Here is a 14,898-nt window from a genome sequence, read left to right as displayed (position 1 = left end):
ATAAGCAGCTAACACTGTATTTCCCCTCACTCGATGTATCCAATGTGGTATGGTGGTCAGCAAAGCCGCCTGCCAATATGAAGGTCCAGGGAAAGAACCTGCTGATCGTACATCGAGTTTTTTAACTCTTGTTTATTCTACCATAAAATGATACAGTAAACTAGGATTTTAAGGGTAAAAGTTACTGGCAATGTGAATGCCAGTAACTTTTACCAAAAAATTTCAGGATTTTTTTAACAGGGTAGAACTTGATGAAATAAAGCTTAGTAAACAGATAAAAAGATAAGTCGGAACTAATGTCATATACCCCACCCTTGGCGACTTTTTCCTGTCGGCGCCAAGAAAGTGTTGCCAAGAAAACGATGTATGACGACATATGTCATGCATCGTTCTTAGCGATGCTTTTTTAGCGCCGACAGGAAAAATTCAGATAAAAAAACATGATCAAAGCACTTCAGAACACTATATACATAAAAACAACATAAAACTACAACAAAAAACATCGTGAACATACGCTTCAAAAATACCAGAAACTAGAAAGTTTTTGTACAGAAAGAAAAAACTAGAAAGTATTTAAAATGCTTAAATTAAAAAATTACTATAACAGCTCACCAATGAAATATGTACCAATAGAAATAAAAGCTATTATCCAACATGCATTTCATCGAACAAAAACTTTTCTCATACTCCGCTAAAAAAGAGCAAAGCGATTCAAATTGCGATAATTAAAGCGGAAAACATCCCCAAAATCAATAACCATTACAGCCAAAAAAAAAATGCTTAGTTACTCAAATTTTGATGTATGAAAAGTAGAAATGTCTCAACAGAACATCCCAAACATAAACAATACAAAAATACCATACATCAATTTGCTATTCAGACATGCTTTCAAAATACCTATTATATTTTACATAAAATAACACCATCATATTTTTATAAAATGTAAGAGTCAACTTATTTTCAGAAATTCACGGAAGGAGGCACATTTATAGAATATGTCTAAATAATCCGTGGCATCAATAAGAATTAACTTTTAGAATAAAATAACCGTACTATTTTTGTAAAATTAATTTACATACAGTAAAAATGTTAAAAACTATAAGAAACCCTCAAGATTTTGTAAAAACAAAGAATTTCGGAAGTGAGGTTTTTCTTTTCTGAGCATTCACGATTGCTTATTGTTCTCACTTGACTGTTTTGATGTTCTATGATTTTATTTTCCCCCTGCCTCCCTCTGCAGCACCACCATCCGCCGGCTGCCTCACGATGCTGCTCCTCTAGCGAAAACAGTCTCCAGGTTGCATACACTTACACAAACACATGCTTACACCTACATGCACGCATACATACAGATATACACCTACACACAACTACCCACACGTACACATACCCCCCCACACAAACACACAACTACCCACACACATACACATACCCCCCCCCCCCCCACACAAACACACATGCCTACATACACACACTCGTGATTGCGAAAAACATAATTTGAATTCAAGATGTCCAAGTTCAAATTCTTTTTTTTTTTTTGGATTCTAAAAAAAAGAACTTACCTTTTTATGGTATAAATTCTCACACTCAGTCTGAAACAAAACAACATATGACAATGGCACCTTACAGATACACACCAAATTGGAGTTTACTTTTAATTAACGTTCAAGTTTGAAGAGACTGGCATTTTCTAATACTTATTCATCAAAAAACAACTACTGAATTTAAACTAACACAAAATAAGCTTTCCTGTAAGGTGTATTGAAAGAAAAAACAAGAATCTCTCCTGCGTGAAACCGATAACAAGGAAACAAGTTCCAACAGATCTAAGATTGCCTTCGGGTTGCCAAACACAGGTTAGTTTTGGTAGGGATGTCCTGCTTAAAAAATTATTGCCTCATTGGAGAGAAAAATATTTCAATTTTGTGCAAAAAATTGAACATCGCCAAGTGGGGGAGGGGGTATATCACATCTGTACCGATAAGTCTCTGCTTGCTAGTTTTATAAACTCTATAGTAGAAATCATTTTCCACAGGATGTTAGTCAATTTGTAATGTCAAGTTTGCCGTTGGCCGGTGGGGGGGGGGGGGTGAAAACAAAATTTGATTCCACTTTTTAAAAACAAGTTTGAGAACATTATTCATGTTTGAAAGAAAATTTTAAATAACTAATGAAATAGGATAACCTAACTGAATGAATGACAAAGAATTTTCTCAAACAATAAATAGGCTTTTATTGAATGGTAAATAACAAATAACTAGCATTAGTTATTAAGCTTTAAATTTTAATACATAAAAAACCTTCCCCAATCACAATTAACGTTGGCACAAAATGTTGTAAAATATAAAAGTTGAAAAATGGGCAAATATTTAAATGATTGATGAAATTTCATCAAAATAGATGGAAAAACATATAGCTATTGGTTGTTTTAGTTTTAATTACATAAAAATATATTTATTTTACACACTTGAAAACATTCTTATTGTTGATCAGAATGAAAGTGAACATTTTCAAGGCAGAATTTTTTTAAATAAAAAGAGGGCATGTCCCAAAGTTAAGTTTTTAAGTAAATGAAAGGATTAAACACAGAACTTTATTCTCAAAAATTAAAACTTTTTTCCCATGAAAAGTTCTAAATTAGAAAACATAAATGAATGCACTGAAGGATTAAAATAATTGTTTGAGAAATAAAAAATTGAAACAAATTATCTCACTTCATTCAAGAATATTATTCATTCATTATTATTCTTTAATTTTTTATCATAAGGTTATGAGCAGCAGTTTTCTCCTTAATGCGGTACTTTATTACAAATTAATAAATAAAAAAGCAAACTATACTCGACTGCAAGCTTACTTGACAATGGAGAAATAAGCTGATGCCAAAGCGAAGGAAATAGTTAGTAGTGCCTTGTACGAGATTTGGGTGAAATTAAGCTCTTCACATTAAAAATCGGATTAGTAAGTTAAACACACGCATACCTAACATTTTTGTCATTGTTAATTTCTGTCAATCGTTAAATATTTTCAATTTTACGAGCAAAGCAGCGTGGAGCATTTCACTTATTTGAATCAAGCGTGCCAGCCAATAGCAGCTCATAGACAGGTGACGATCTCCTCTAATTCGCAAAGTAGGTAGGGTAGGTACCAAGTAAGTGTGACGTTTTATCTGTTAACTCTGTTTTTCTTCTGCCTGTTGTACCGTCATTGTCAACTTAAGTTGCAAGCAAGTATAGTCTGATGCTTTCCCAGGTTTCACTCATAAACTGATTATTTACAGCTTTATAACTTTTATCTCCTTCCATCTCAATTAGTCTCAAAAACATTTTGACAGACAGAAATCTGCCAAAAGACAGAAAACTTTCATCCCTGACAGTAGTAAAAGAATATTTCCTTGCTAAAGATGCAAATATTGAATTTTGGATAGACACCCGGCAGTATAAATGAATCGAGGTCCAGAATTTCTATTTTTAGCCCTGCTTTTCCATTTTTATAAATTTGTAACATGACCAAACACGGATTATCATGTCCAATAATGAAGCTGAGAAATTTTAGCCTCTATTACTTTGCAGCTATGGAAAGATCATTGGTTTAGCGTTTAGATTGCATATTGACTCACTGACTCTTAAAACATGAAATTAATAAAACCTTCATGTTACAAAAACATAAGTAAAGTCGGTTTATATATTAATAATTAAAAATGTTAATGCATTTGGATAAGTTGATTACATCAGCTTAAAGTACATTCGGCTCAAAGTTTTACCACGTAGCACTTTTTTTCAACTTTCCATTAATAAATTTGTTATTGACAAAATAACACCAGCAAATAAAGAGCAGCACCATATTTTCAAAGTGTATGACAAATTTTTCATTTTGAAAAAATTCTAAACTTAATGAAAAGCAAACTTCAGGCAACCGCAAATTTTGTTCCTTGTGACGAGAATTTCTTCATAATGAAATTTAAGCAAGATAATTGAAAATAAATAGAAACTGAAAATTTTAATTCATTGAAACAGGCATTTCTTTACAATGGTATTTGTACAGAAATGAGATTAGATTGTACTATTAGACATTTAAATTCTTGCATAACCATCTTGTGATTCTTGACGAGATAACTTGTTCAAAAGCAATTCTAGAGCTGCCCAATCGCAGGATAGTTTAAATACTATAATCTGGTTTCACTTACCTTGCTTGGAATTTTGGCCAGCACTAATTTTAGCAAACATAGTCTTGAATTTTATACCATAACTTATATTCTTGTTTGGGAGTTGGCTAGCAACTATAATGAATGATTAACATTGTAGTGAAGGATTAAATGCAGTGCATTTTACATTCTACCAATATTATTAAAACTTACTTTTAATATATTTTTTACGAGAACTAACTGAAGCCACTCTTTTAATGTCTTTAACTTGAGATTTGCTTCTTTGACCTTCCCTAACAACTTTCCCGGTGGTCTTGACTTTAACAATATCTGTAAGGAAAATTTTTCTTATCATGAGTTATGGCAAGGAACCCAACTATAGTTTTAACCTAAGTCAATAAACTATACCATAGCTTAATTTCTATCAAAAGAAATGCAGAAGCCTTCTTCCTACACTTTGTTCTAAGACACAAATAGCCTGAATTTTGCCTACAAAGTTAAATTTGCATACAATTGAAAATAAATGTAGGAGCTCAATTCCTGTGTAAATTTAGTTCTGACTTTCATACAGATTACAAATGGGCCACATACAGGGTTTGCCTGAAAAATGGTGTCAATGAGTCAATTAAAAGGCCTTTATTGATTAGGTTTGGACAAAACATTAAAATTTGAAAGGTTTGAAAGTCATCTCATTTTGAATTTGTACTTTGCTTACAGGGAGAAACCTTCATTCTAGATCGCATAGCCAAAAAGTTTTTGAGGATATATGTTTTATCATTAAAATATTTAATTAATTTATAGTTTTCACAAAACAAAAAAAAAGCTTGAAATCCTAGAATTTAAAACAAAATTTAAAAAATCCAAGATTTCCATGAAAAACCTAAAGATTTTGGAAGAAAATCATTGGGCTTGTTCTAATCTCAACAATGGCTTAACCTTAAAAAAAAAAAAAATCGCAAAAATGTCGATTTATAACCAAGATTGTATTGTCAAACTCAAAACAAGAAATATTTAAAAATCCATTATTTTCAAATTATATCACAGAATTAATATTGAATGAAAGAAATCCAAACTTTAAAATTGTATGCTCGAGGGCACTGTGTTGCTTAAATAATTGCTGAATAATTTAAGAGTTTTATGCTTCCTTTATTCTTAAACTCACTTAATTTGTCTTTAGATCTCAAAGTCAAACTAGTCGAACAAAACTTGCTATAACTTCGAAGTACTCTTCTACCATTAATAACATTTGTATCCCTTTTGAGTTTGGCTCGATGGCTTGATTTCCTTTTTTGGATCAACAAAGAAATACTTTTCCTGAAGAAAAAGAGGAGATATAAATAAATAAATGGAATAAAATATTTAAACAGAAAAAAATAAATAATTTAAATAAAAAATAAATCAATAAATAAATTGAAATTTTTTTTTAATTCCCCTCCTTCAATTACATGGCTTAACTTGCACCATAATCCCCCCCCCCCCCCGCCCAAACACACTGTGGGCACCCTTGTTTTGGGCCTGTTTGGGGGTCACAGTATTTTATCCAAATGCAGAGTCCTCAACAAAACTTTTACCATAACGATTTAATTTACTGTTTAATTAGCACAAAATTTTGAGGTAGCCCTTACCAACACAAACTCAAAATAAAACAATATGTGCTAATCAAACAGTATAAATTTAATGGTAATGGCAAAAAAAAAAAGTGTCTTGTTGCAGCCTCGACTTTGACAGAACTACTCTAAAATGGCCCTTTAACAAAACATAAAAACAAGACCTTTAGAGATAAATTTGATTTCAAAGTTTTTGGAAGGGAAGAATCTTAGTGACCAGTTTTGAAATCCATGCTTAAGAAACTGTCAAAGTATTTGGTTTTAAACAAAATTAGAAGATACATTATCAACAGATTTTATTTGGAAACTTTTAATCTGGCTGTCCAACTGTGTTGAAATTCCCATGGAAATGGCATCCACCAATAGTGGTGCATGAAAGAATGGATGCTATTTAGAGGGTTGCACTTGGTCTGCTTGCATTATTTTTCATCTCTGGTCATCATGGGCGCCCCTATGCAAAATTTTAAGGGAGGGGGGTCAGACATTTTCCCCATAGAAACTGATTTCAGCATACCGATTATAGGGTTATTAAAATTTGACATTTTATATAACTTATTTATTCAAGACTGAAGAAGAAACGTTTTTACATTTTTGCAAATAAAAAGTACTAAAAGCAGGGAAGTTCTAATTTCTAAAGGGGGACTTGTCACCCCACTTGCCCCCCCCCCCCCCCCCCCGCCTCTATATGGGCGCCCATGCCAGTCATAAAAGGAAATACAAAAACAGCTTGAGAACAATGAAATGGTTAAGTATTAGTGGTACAATTACAGTTTAAATGTGACATAAAAATAAGTTAGTTATTCGGCGGCTGAAAACTAGCATGATGATTAATCGTTGAATTACTAGATTTAAACACTAAAACTGTCAGCTCGCTAAAAATTATTTTATTAGTATTCTACTCAGAGCAACCATTTACATATAATACTGTTTTTATAAGAGGTACAAAGCGTTCAAATTTTCTTTGATAAAAAATTAACCAGTTGCTTCCAGGATTAATTACAAATATAAAGGGAAGATTATTGTGCAAAGCAGAACACATATAGTGGAGACTGGGGCAAGATGACGAGCCAGGCAAGATGACGAATGTCTTAATTTTTCCGTTTAAAACTAGGTGACTGCATCAATTGCATGCTACTGGCTCTACTATCCGCTGTTTGTTCAGCAATAGTATAGAGACACTGAAATCGCCATATTTGTGTTAGTTCTGAAGCTCTGATTGTTTACCGTTGCCGCGGTATAACTTTTATGCATGTGTAAATAAGCTCTGCTGCATATACATATAGGATATATCGTGTCTCTTGAATATTTATTAGTAACTTAGTTTAAATATTACCTATTACCATGAATAAATGTTAATTTATTGCTTTTTTTATGGCAATGGAGAATAATCCATTCAAACAGGCAATCTGGGGCAAGATGAAGGGCAGCAACATGTTTCGGAATTTATTAAACTATGTTGTCCAATTTATTAAATTCCTGTAAACGTTGTGTGTTTGTCCACGCGACCTTGCACTTCTCCTCTGGGGCTAAAGGAAGCATTGAATAAGGGAGGTATCGTTCGAAAGCGGGTGACCAGGGGCTATTTATAAACTAGTTGACCAAATGACTAGTTGAATGAATTAAACCAAGCAAAGAATCTCCTGCTCTGCTGATTATTGACAATCATAAATCTCACATAGTTTTGCAGGCTATCTTATGTTGCAGTGAAAAAAACATTATCGTGGCTGGGTTGCCACCCCACACATTGCATCGTCTCTAGCTCCTGATGCGCCATTTTTCTGCCCATTAAAAACCCACTATAGCCAAGCATGTGACAACTTATGGTCATTCATCAAGCACAAACTATCACAGAAAAAAATATTGGTGAGCTTTTGAACACCGCTTACTTCAAAGCAGCTACAGTTGGAAATGCTGATAAAAGGTTTAAAGAATGAGGTATCGAGTGTCATAATTTTCTTGTTTTTAGCAGACTATGACGTTGTTGGCTCTGAAACTGAGAATAATAGTGCTAATCCTCAGACCTTGGGAGTAGAAAACCAACATATAAACCCTCCAGACGAAGCAGAAGTTATGGCAATTCTGATACACCAAAGAAGCATGTTAGTGTTTGATTTCAATGCATTGCCTAAAGCAACACAATGCGAAAAAACAAAAACTGAAGCTCAAACATTCTTATAAGCACACCCATCAAAGAAAGGTCAGAACAAGGAGAAAAGCGGAAAAAAAAGGATTATTGAAAAAAACAGGAAAAATAAGCTCGTGAAGCTAAGAAGGCAGTAAAAAAAACTCAAATCAAGTTCCTGTAGGCCCAAGACTATTACTGTGGGTCCATATTCATGCCAAGCAATGCAGTTGCATCAAATTCAAAGAATAGTGTTCTAAGATGCCTTGCTTCGAAAGTGGAATTTTTTGACCCTCCAACAGAAGAATGGATCCAGAGATGTAAAAGATAAGAGTGGTGGCACATAGGCGGATTTAGAACTGAGTTCCTGGGGGGGGGGGCAGCATTTTTTTTTTAGCATTAGCAGTTGTATTGATTACAAATGGCTGGATTTAGACTTAGCATGCCCCTAAGCTATTTCAGGGTTTTGGTCTCTTTAGTAGTCTGGTCAACTTTTCTATCGGTGGCAAAAAAAGGGCCATTTTTTAAAGCCCCTCCCCCCTCCCCATCCATTATACATAAGGTGTAAGGTGGAAAATGAAGTCCTTCTTAAGTAGGGGATAGAATATCTCGAATTTTAGGGGTTTCGGGGGGGTTTCCCCCCCTTCCCCGGAGGAATTTTTGTAAAATAGATATAAAATTCTGCATTTTGAAGCCTTAAAAGGGGTAATTGGAACTACTAAAATCTCGGAGACAAATAGCAAAACACTCTTTTGCAAATTACGATAATACACAGTAAAAATGGTTTTCGGTTTGACAAATCAATTACAGCAGTTTTCAGAGCGAAAAAGCAAGAAAGAATAAAAGATTATGCATTGTTATTTGCTTACTTTGGCTTACGGTTCAATTCAATCAGTTTTTGATCACGCCTCCAACCCACCGACAAATACAACAATGAATTAAATACAAAATGATCAATAGTAAAAAAATGCTTTAAAAGAAATGGTGTATAGATTTAGAAAATAGGCCCATTCGGACAATTCATAATTTATACACTTGATAAGAAATAAAGTTGAAGCACACTTTGCTTAGGAATTTCAAAGACTCATCTAATCCGTTTCAAGGACTCGAGAACAGTTAAAATTATTAAAGGCACAAAAATTGGCCTTTCCAGTTTCTGAAATTTAGTACTTGATTGTACTGTTTTACAGTAATGTTCTAACTTTGTAAGAAACAACTATTTTAAGTTTGAGGCTTCAGTGGCCGAGCCGTATTGCTCAGCAACTGCTTGCATGCAGAGAGGCACGGGTTTGATTCCCGCCCACTGCCCTGGGTGTTTTTCTGATTTCCTTGTATTGTAATAAATCTGAATTGTGCTATTTGTCTTATGTGTCTGAGCAAAAGTCGGACTTCCACCTAAAATGGGGCTCAGTCAAACGGAAGCCACTCATATTAGCCTCAAAAGCGGATTAACGCCTTCGTTATTCATTACCTTGGGTGCTCCAAGGGGCATCAGGAACAACAGTTTAAGTTTAAAAGGAAAAAAAAAACGATTGATTTTTCATTACAACTTTTTATTTTCAATTACAAGTAGTGCAAAAAAACGAAAAAAAAAATAGAGGTAGTGTTTTTTTTTTCCTTCTGGGCTGCACAGATTAACAATATACAGAAGTAAGATAAACGCTAGCAATACAAAATAATTTCCAAAATTACTGCATTCAAGATTAAATAAACAGCAATATATGAAACATGTGAGTCACAAAAATTTATCTCAAGTAATATGCTACAGAAACGTGAGAACCATGACTTTTATATTTTTGATGCAGGATGTGGCAAGGAGCTAAATTGGACACATTTCGTCATTTCTCCCCCTATTCCCCATTATTTGTTATAAATTTTTAAATTTATGGTTTGTATCCACACTTTTCCAAATTTTCAAGGTTTTCAAGCACTTTAAAATGGAATTTATTTTTTCAAGTAGTTTTCTTCTTTTCTTTAAAGAACAAATCATGAAATTTTCCGGAGTTGGGGGCCTTCAACAAAGCGGGTGCTCTCAACTATAGCTTTAGTTTGTAGTATAGTGCCTAGAAAGAATAGTGTGCCGATCGGCGCTTTTTCCCCTTCGATTCTTGAAGACAAAATGTATGAAAACCGCTAGAGGGCAGTGCGGTCGAGGTGTACGTTCAATTTCGCGGTGTTTACATTAGTAGACGCGGGATTTTGTTACAATTTAGTTCCGCGTTTCTCTTTTTTTACCTTTATTTCGTGAATATTTCATGAAACAGCGTTTAAGGCTTTTAATGGAGGCATCAAAGTTTAATATTAGAAGAAGTAAAGCTTCACCTTGTTTCGTACCAGGGTGCAAAAGTGGATACAAAACATGCAAAGAAAAAGTTTCGCTTTTTAAAGCTCCAGCAGATGAAGAAAAACTAAAGAAGTGGAACTCGTTTATTCCCAGGTTAGATAAAGTTTTTGATAAATATTGCTCAATTTGTGCTCTGCATTTCGAAAAACATTTTATTGAAACGCATAATGAGCATATTATAAATGGTGAGGAAGTTTTGATTCCCCGGGGAAAACTTTTTTTAAAAGACGAGGCAATTATGACAATTTTCCCAAATCTGCCAACATACTTTACTAAAAAAATACCAATGCAAAGGTCCATCAGGAATTATGCAGTTAAGAAAAATGTTCCCTGTTTGAAAAAAATAAAACTTTATCTTTCCGCAGATGAAACTGAAATAACCACGTATACAGTTCCACGTTCTATCTATTATAGATGAAATTGTTCATATTAATTTGCCTAACGAATATTGGGTTTGTATGAAATTTAAAAAATCTCTAAATATTGTAGTTTTTGTATATAATGAAAATTATGTGGAAAATAATATTGACGATAAAAAGATCATTATTGAAGTAGAAGAAAATTTACAAATCAATGCTACTATTTTGGTCAAAGGTGTAAAAGTAGATTATCCTGTTCTTCGACTTAGACTGAGAAGCCCTGATAATTTTAATTAGCTTCAAGAATTTAGAAGCAGTTTTATTTTGTAACTAGCGGTACCCGCACGACTTTGTCCGAAGGAGAAAATTAAAAGGTCATTTGATTAGCCTGTATATTTACAAATAATGGATGATGAATTTCTCGCCAATTGGCTATGTTCATTCGCTCTTTCCATGTTACGATTCCACGTCAGGATAATTTCGTAATTTACTCGTCCATCTTATGATAATTCTGCTTCGGAAACTGTTTTTAAAATTTAAAAAATAAAAAGGAACAAAATCGAATTTTCGAAAATTCGCTTCGAGGTGCACACCCCCATGCTACAAACTAACTTTCTACTAAATTTCATGAAAATCGGCCGAACGGTATAGGTGCTGTGCGCGTCACAGGGATCCAGACAGAATTCCGGACAGAAATCCAGAGAGAGACTCGGCTTTATTATTAGTAGCGAAATAAAAGACGCGCTGTTATTGAATACTTAGGGGCCATTCATTAATTACGTAAGGATGATTTTGGCAATTTTTGACCCTCCCTCCCCCATGTAAGGTTACGTAAGAATTTTCACCCCCCCCCCCCCCCATTCTTATGTAAGATTCCATTTCGTTTTTCAAAATGATAAAATAACAAATCTTGAATCGTTACATCACTGGAATCGTTATTAAATTCACATTATTAAATTAAACCTTTTGCGTAATGAAATAGTTACTGAAAAGAATCTAAACTGAATGTTTTTTCGACTTTTTTTTTTTTTTTGATGTAATATTAATTACAAATAAAACATGCCGTACGCAATGCGACTCCTTTATTATATTTTACACTATAAATTCTTTGTAAAACAAATAAAAAACATCTTATCCTAACACGTTTCTTACCTTCCAGACGCAAATGGAACATAATCTCTGCCAAATCACTTGACCGCGCAATGTCTAATGTGAAATATCGACTTGGAAAATATTATGTAAGAATGAGTTTGACCCTCCCCCCAAGTAAGGGTACGTAGAGGCTTTTCCAACCCCCCTCCCCTTTGGGACCCTTACGTATTTAATGAATGGGCCCTTATAGTCTACTATTTTCATTGAAGTAAGGTAGTTTTATAATAAGGTAATTTTATATGCTTCAAAAAATAAACGAACACCCATGTAACAATTAGCACTTATTACAGAATTTGTCTTTTGCGCAGAAATAAGTTTAATCCGAAAAAACGGGGTTTTTAAAACTGCGAAATCAGCATGCAATCGCTGATTTAAAACGAGTCTGATTGAGGAGCATAACGTACTACTCGAGTGCAGCGCCACCTGGATTTTCCTCAGATCTGACCTCACTTTTTCCCCGCCGATCGGCACACTACTCTTTCTAGGCACTATAGTTTGTAGGTAAATCGGTTTTTTTAAAAATCTTTGTTTTAGTTTCCAAATTGTTGAAACAGTCATGTTGATTATTTTAAGTATAGCGGCTGATTACTCATATTTTCACTCATATACTTGCTCTAATGGTTTTTAATTCAAAGTAGTCGTTTTCAACACATTTCAACAACCCGGTGACAGCTTGGCTCTTTGTAATACAGTGTATGATGCCCCCCCCCCCCCCCCCGTCAGAAAAGGACAGTCGCTATTCTCTTCATTTTCACTTCTGAACTTTTCAAAAAAAGAAAAAAAAAATCATGATTTTTTCTTTTCACATTTTTGAAATGTGTGCTGTTACCATGTATAAAGTCCTCCCAAGACTGGGGGGGGGGCAATGACCCCCTCGCCTCCCCTCATAAATCCGCCCATGTGGTGGCATGAAGAATGTTTCAATCACGAAAATGTTTTTTTTTTGTGTCTATTGTTAGCTGCACAACTAAACACTTGAACATTACGGTACAATGCATTACGTTTAATATGATACTTAGTAAGATGTAAAAACAGTTATCATTTGTAAAACTAGGTAAAATATTCAAAACATAAAATATGATCAATCTTTTTCAACGTTGTCATCTTGCCTCTAGGTCAAAGTCATCTTGCCCCAGCACTGGGGCAAGATGACGATTTGTTAAGGTTATGAAAAAATAAATATATCCTTCGTTATTTTTATTTGAAAAATTAAATGGTAATATATTCAATACTACAAAGGACTACTCTAACAGCTCATGTAAAATTAATTTTAATATCCTAAAAATAAATTAATAAACCACGAAAATTTTAGCATAGTCATCTTGCCCCGGTCTCCTCTACTTATAAGAGTTGAGATTCGAAGAAATTTTAACTAATAGCTAATACTCGAATAAATTTTAATAACTATTTACAGAAAAAGACAACAGAAGCACGTACCTAGGTCTAAGGGAATAAAGTTTAGAATTCATACTGGAATTAACTGAACTGAATATACTTCAAATATTAAAAAAATTAATACTTCGCTAGCATTCTTGTCCTGCGCAACACATTCAAAACTGAAACGAAATTGACAATGGATTCAGACGGGAAAAACATGTTACAATTGCTAGGTAGATTGAATGATGAGTTTCAGAAAACACGTGATTGGAGTAGGGACGTAGATCATCTATATACTGTCAGACTGAGGATGCGAAAAGTCTCTACATTTAAAAGATTTTCATTTTTCTTGACCTTTAACTTTACTACTGGATTTGCAGTTTAGAAATATGCAAGAATTATCATCATTTGCTTCCACTCTTTCAGAAATTTTCGAAGCTTTGCATTTTATTCACCGAATTCCAAGCCACGCTTACTCTTTTGAACACTAGGTGGCAGGGCTGCACGGGGTCACTCAAAACTTCCGGCGGAAGTCTTATTTGTATTGCTTCTTACGACGAATGGACCTTATTCACGGTTTGGCAACGGTCCCATCAGCTGTCCGTCTGCGGATATTTTGACCAATTACGTAGTGTCAGTAGTGCTAAAAAAACTCGTTTTATTTAAGGATTACTGAACTTCATGAGCATAATGAACATGTTTAGGGCTTAAAAAGACTTACGAATGCATGGAAAATGCCGAGAAACGGGGAAAATAAAAAGAGAATTCGAGTTTTCACCATGTTTCTGATAAGGAACTAAAGAGGCTTCAACCCATGAAAATACGATAATAAAGAGCGTATTTCGTATCAAATAAATCGTCCATCATTCTTTTACAACGTTTCTTAGTTAAAACGTAAAAAACCTCCCATTTTTAAATAGAAAGAAGAGTTTATAAGCCACACAAAAGCAAGTGTTATTATACGCTGTAGTTCCGGATTTTCGTCTGCTACAGTTCCCACAATGCACTGCAGTGAGGGGTTTTTACCCGCAGTGACGTCAGGTGAATACTGTCCATTGCTCTGTTTACGTATCTGTAATTTGATTGAATTTTTTAAATTAATCATGAATTTCAAAGGCACAAAATTTTCGTAAAAAGAGGGGGGTTGTTCTGCTTTCGGGTACAGCATGAGGACAGGAGCAAATAAGATGTCAGAAATAAAGATGTTCAAATTTCTAAAGGTCCTGATCGTCGAATCAAAGCCAATGCTTTAAAGCGAAAGGATTGAATCTTAATGAATATTATGTAGTAAACACACTTTGTACGCGGTATTTACGAGCTGGAAACATTCACCTTAATTTCATCAGCTTTGTATTTTTACTGTAATGTGTGAAGATCTATATTGATCTATATTAAATTGATTTATTAGAAAAACTCAACCTGAACAATTTTTTATTTGCTTCCTGCAAAGCTGAAAGTTTCCAGTGTTTTGACGAGTTTCAAACAGTTTGATTTGTGTGATTAAAATAAAGAACCACTATTCATTACCTCATGAGAAAAAAAACTTCCCATAGCTCGAACAATCAATAACTCGAACCATTTAGCCCGTCTCTTGGGACTTCGAGTTATTGACGGTACTTTAATATTAGGCGCTCTAATTGTAAACAAATTTAGATATTCGACAATCGGTAAACAAACACATTAATTAAAGTTATAGTATAGTATCATAGTACAGCTATTGGTATTACATTCAAAGCAATTTTAACGCAGGAGAAAGCACTCGGAGATTAAATTTAAATCAGGGGCGTACCTAGACC

General features: G+C 34.0%; 1 protein-coding gene across 4 annotated transcripts in view; it reads right to left on the bottom strand.

The window, feature by feature from the left end:
• The window catches only part of LOC129230602 (uncharacterized), a 43,485-nt gene extending 30,190 nt beyond the window's left edge, over window positions 1-13,295 (bottom strand). For 2 of the 4 annotated variants that reach the window (XM_054865011.1, XM_054865010.1), the window contains exons 1-4: window positions 13,163-13,295; window positions 5,304-5,455; window positions 4,355-4,471; window positions 4,184-4,276 (exon numbers count right to left, since the gene is read on the bottom strand). In XM_054865011.1, coding sequence (XP_054720986.1) covers window positions 4,184-4,276; window positions 4,355-4,471; window positions 5,304-5,455; window positions 13,163-13,194 — 394 coding nt within the window. In that variant the 5' untranslated portion in view covers window positions 13,195-13,295. The remainder of the gene's footprint in view (window positions 1-4,183; window positions 4,277-4,354; window positions 4,472-5,303; window positions 5,456-13,162) is intronic. The other 2 variants (XM_054865012.1, XM_054865013.1) reach the window with 1 other exon arrangement.
• Between the last annotated feature and the right edge of the window lie 1,603 nt (window positions 13,296-14,898).

The sequence above is a fragment of the Uloborus diversus genome, chromosome 9 (assembly GCF_026930045.1).
Source record: "Uloborus diversus isolate 005 chromosome 9, Udiv.v.3.1, whole genome shotgun sequence".
NCBI classification, from domain to species: Eukaryota; Metazoa; Arthropoda; class Arachnida; order Araneae; family Uloboridae; genus Uloborus; species Uloborus diversus.
Note: the sequence above shows the minus strand (reverse complement) of the source record. Positions and strands in the feature narration are given on the sequence as shown.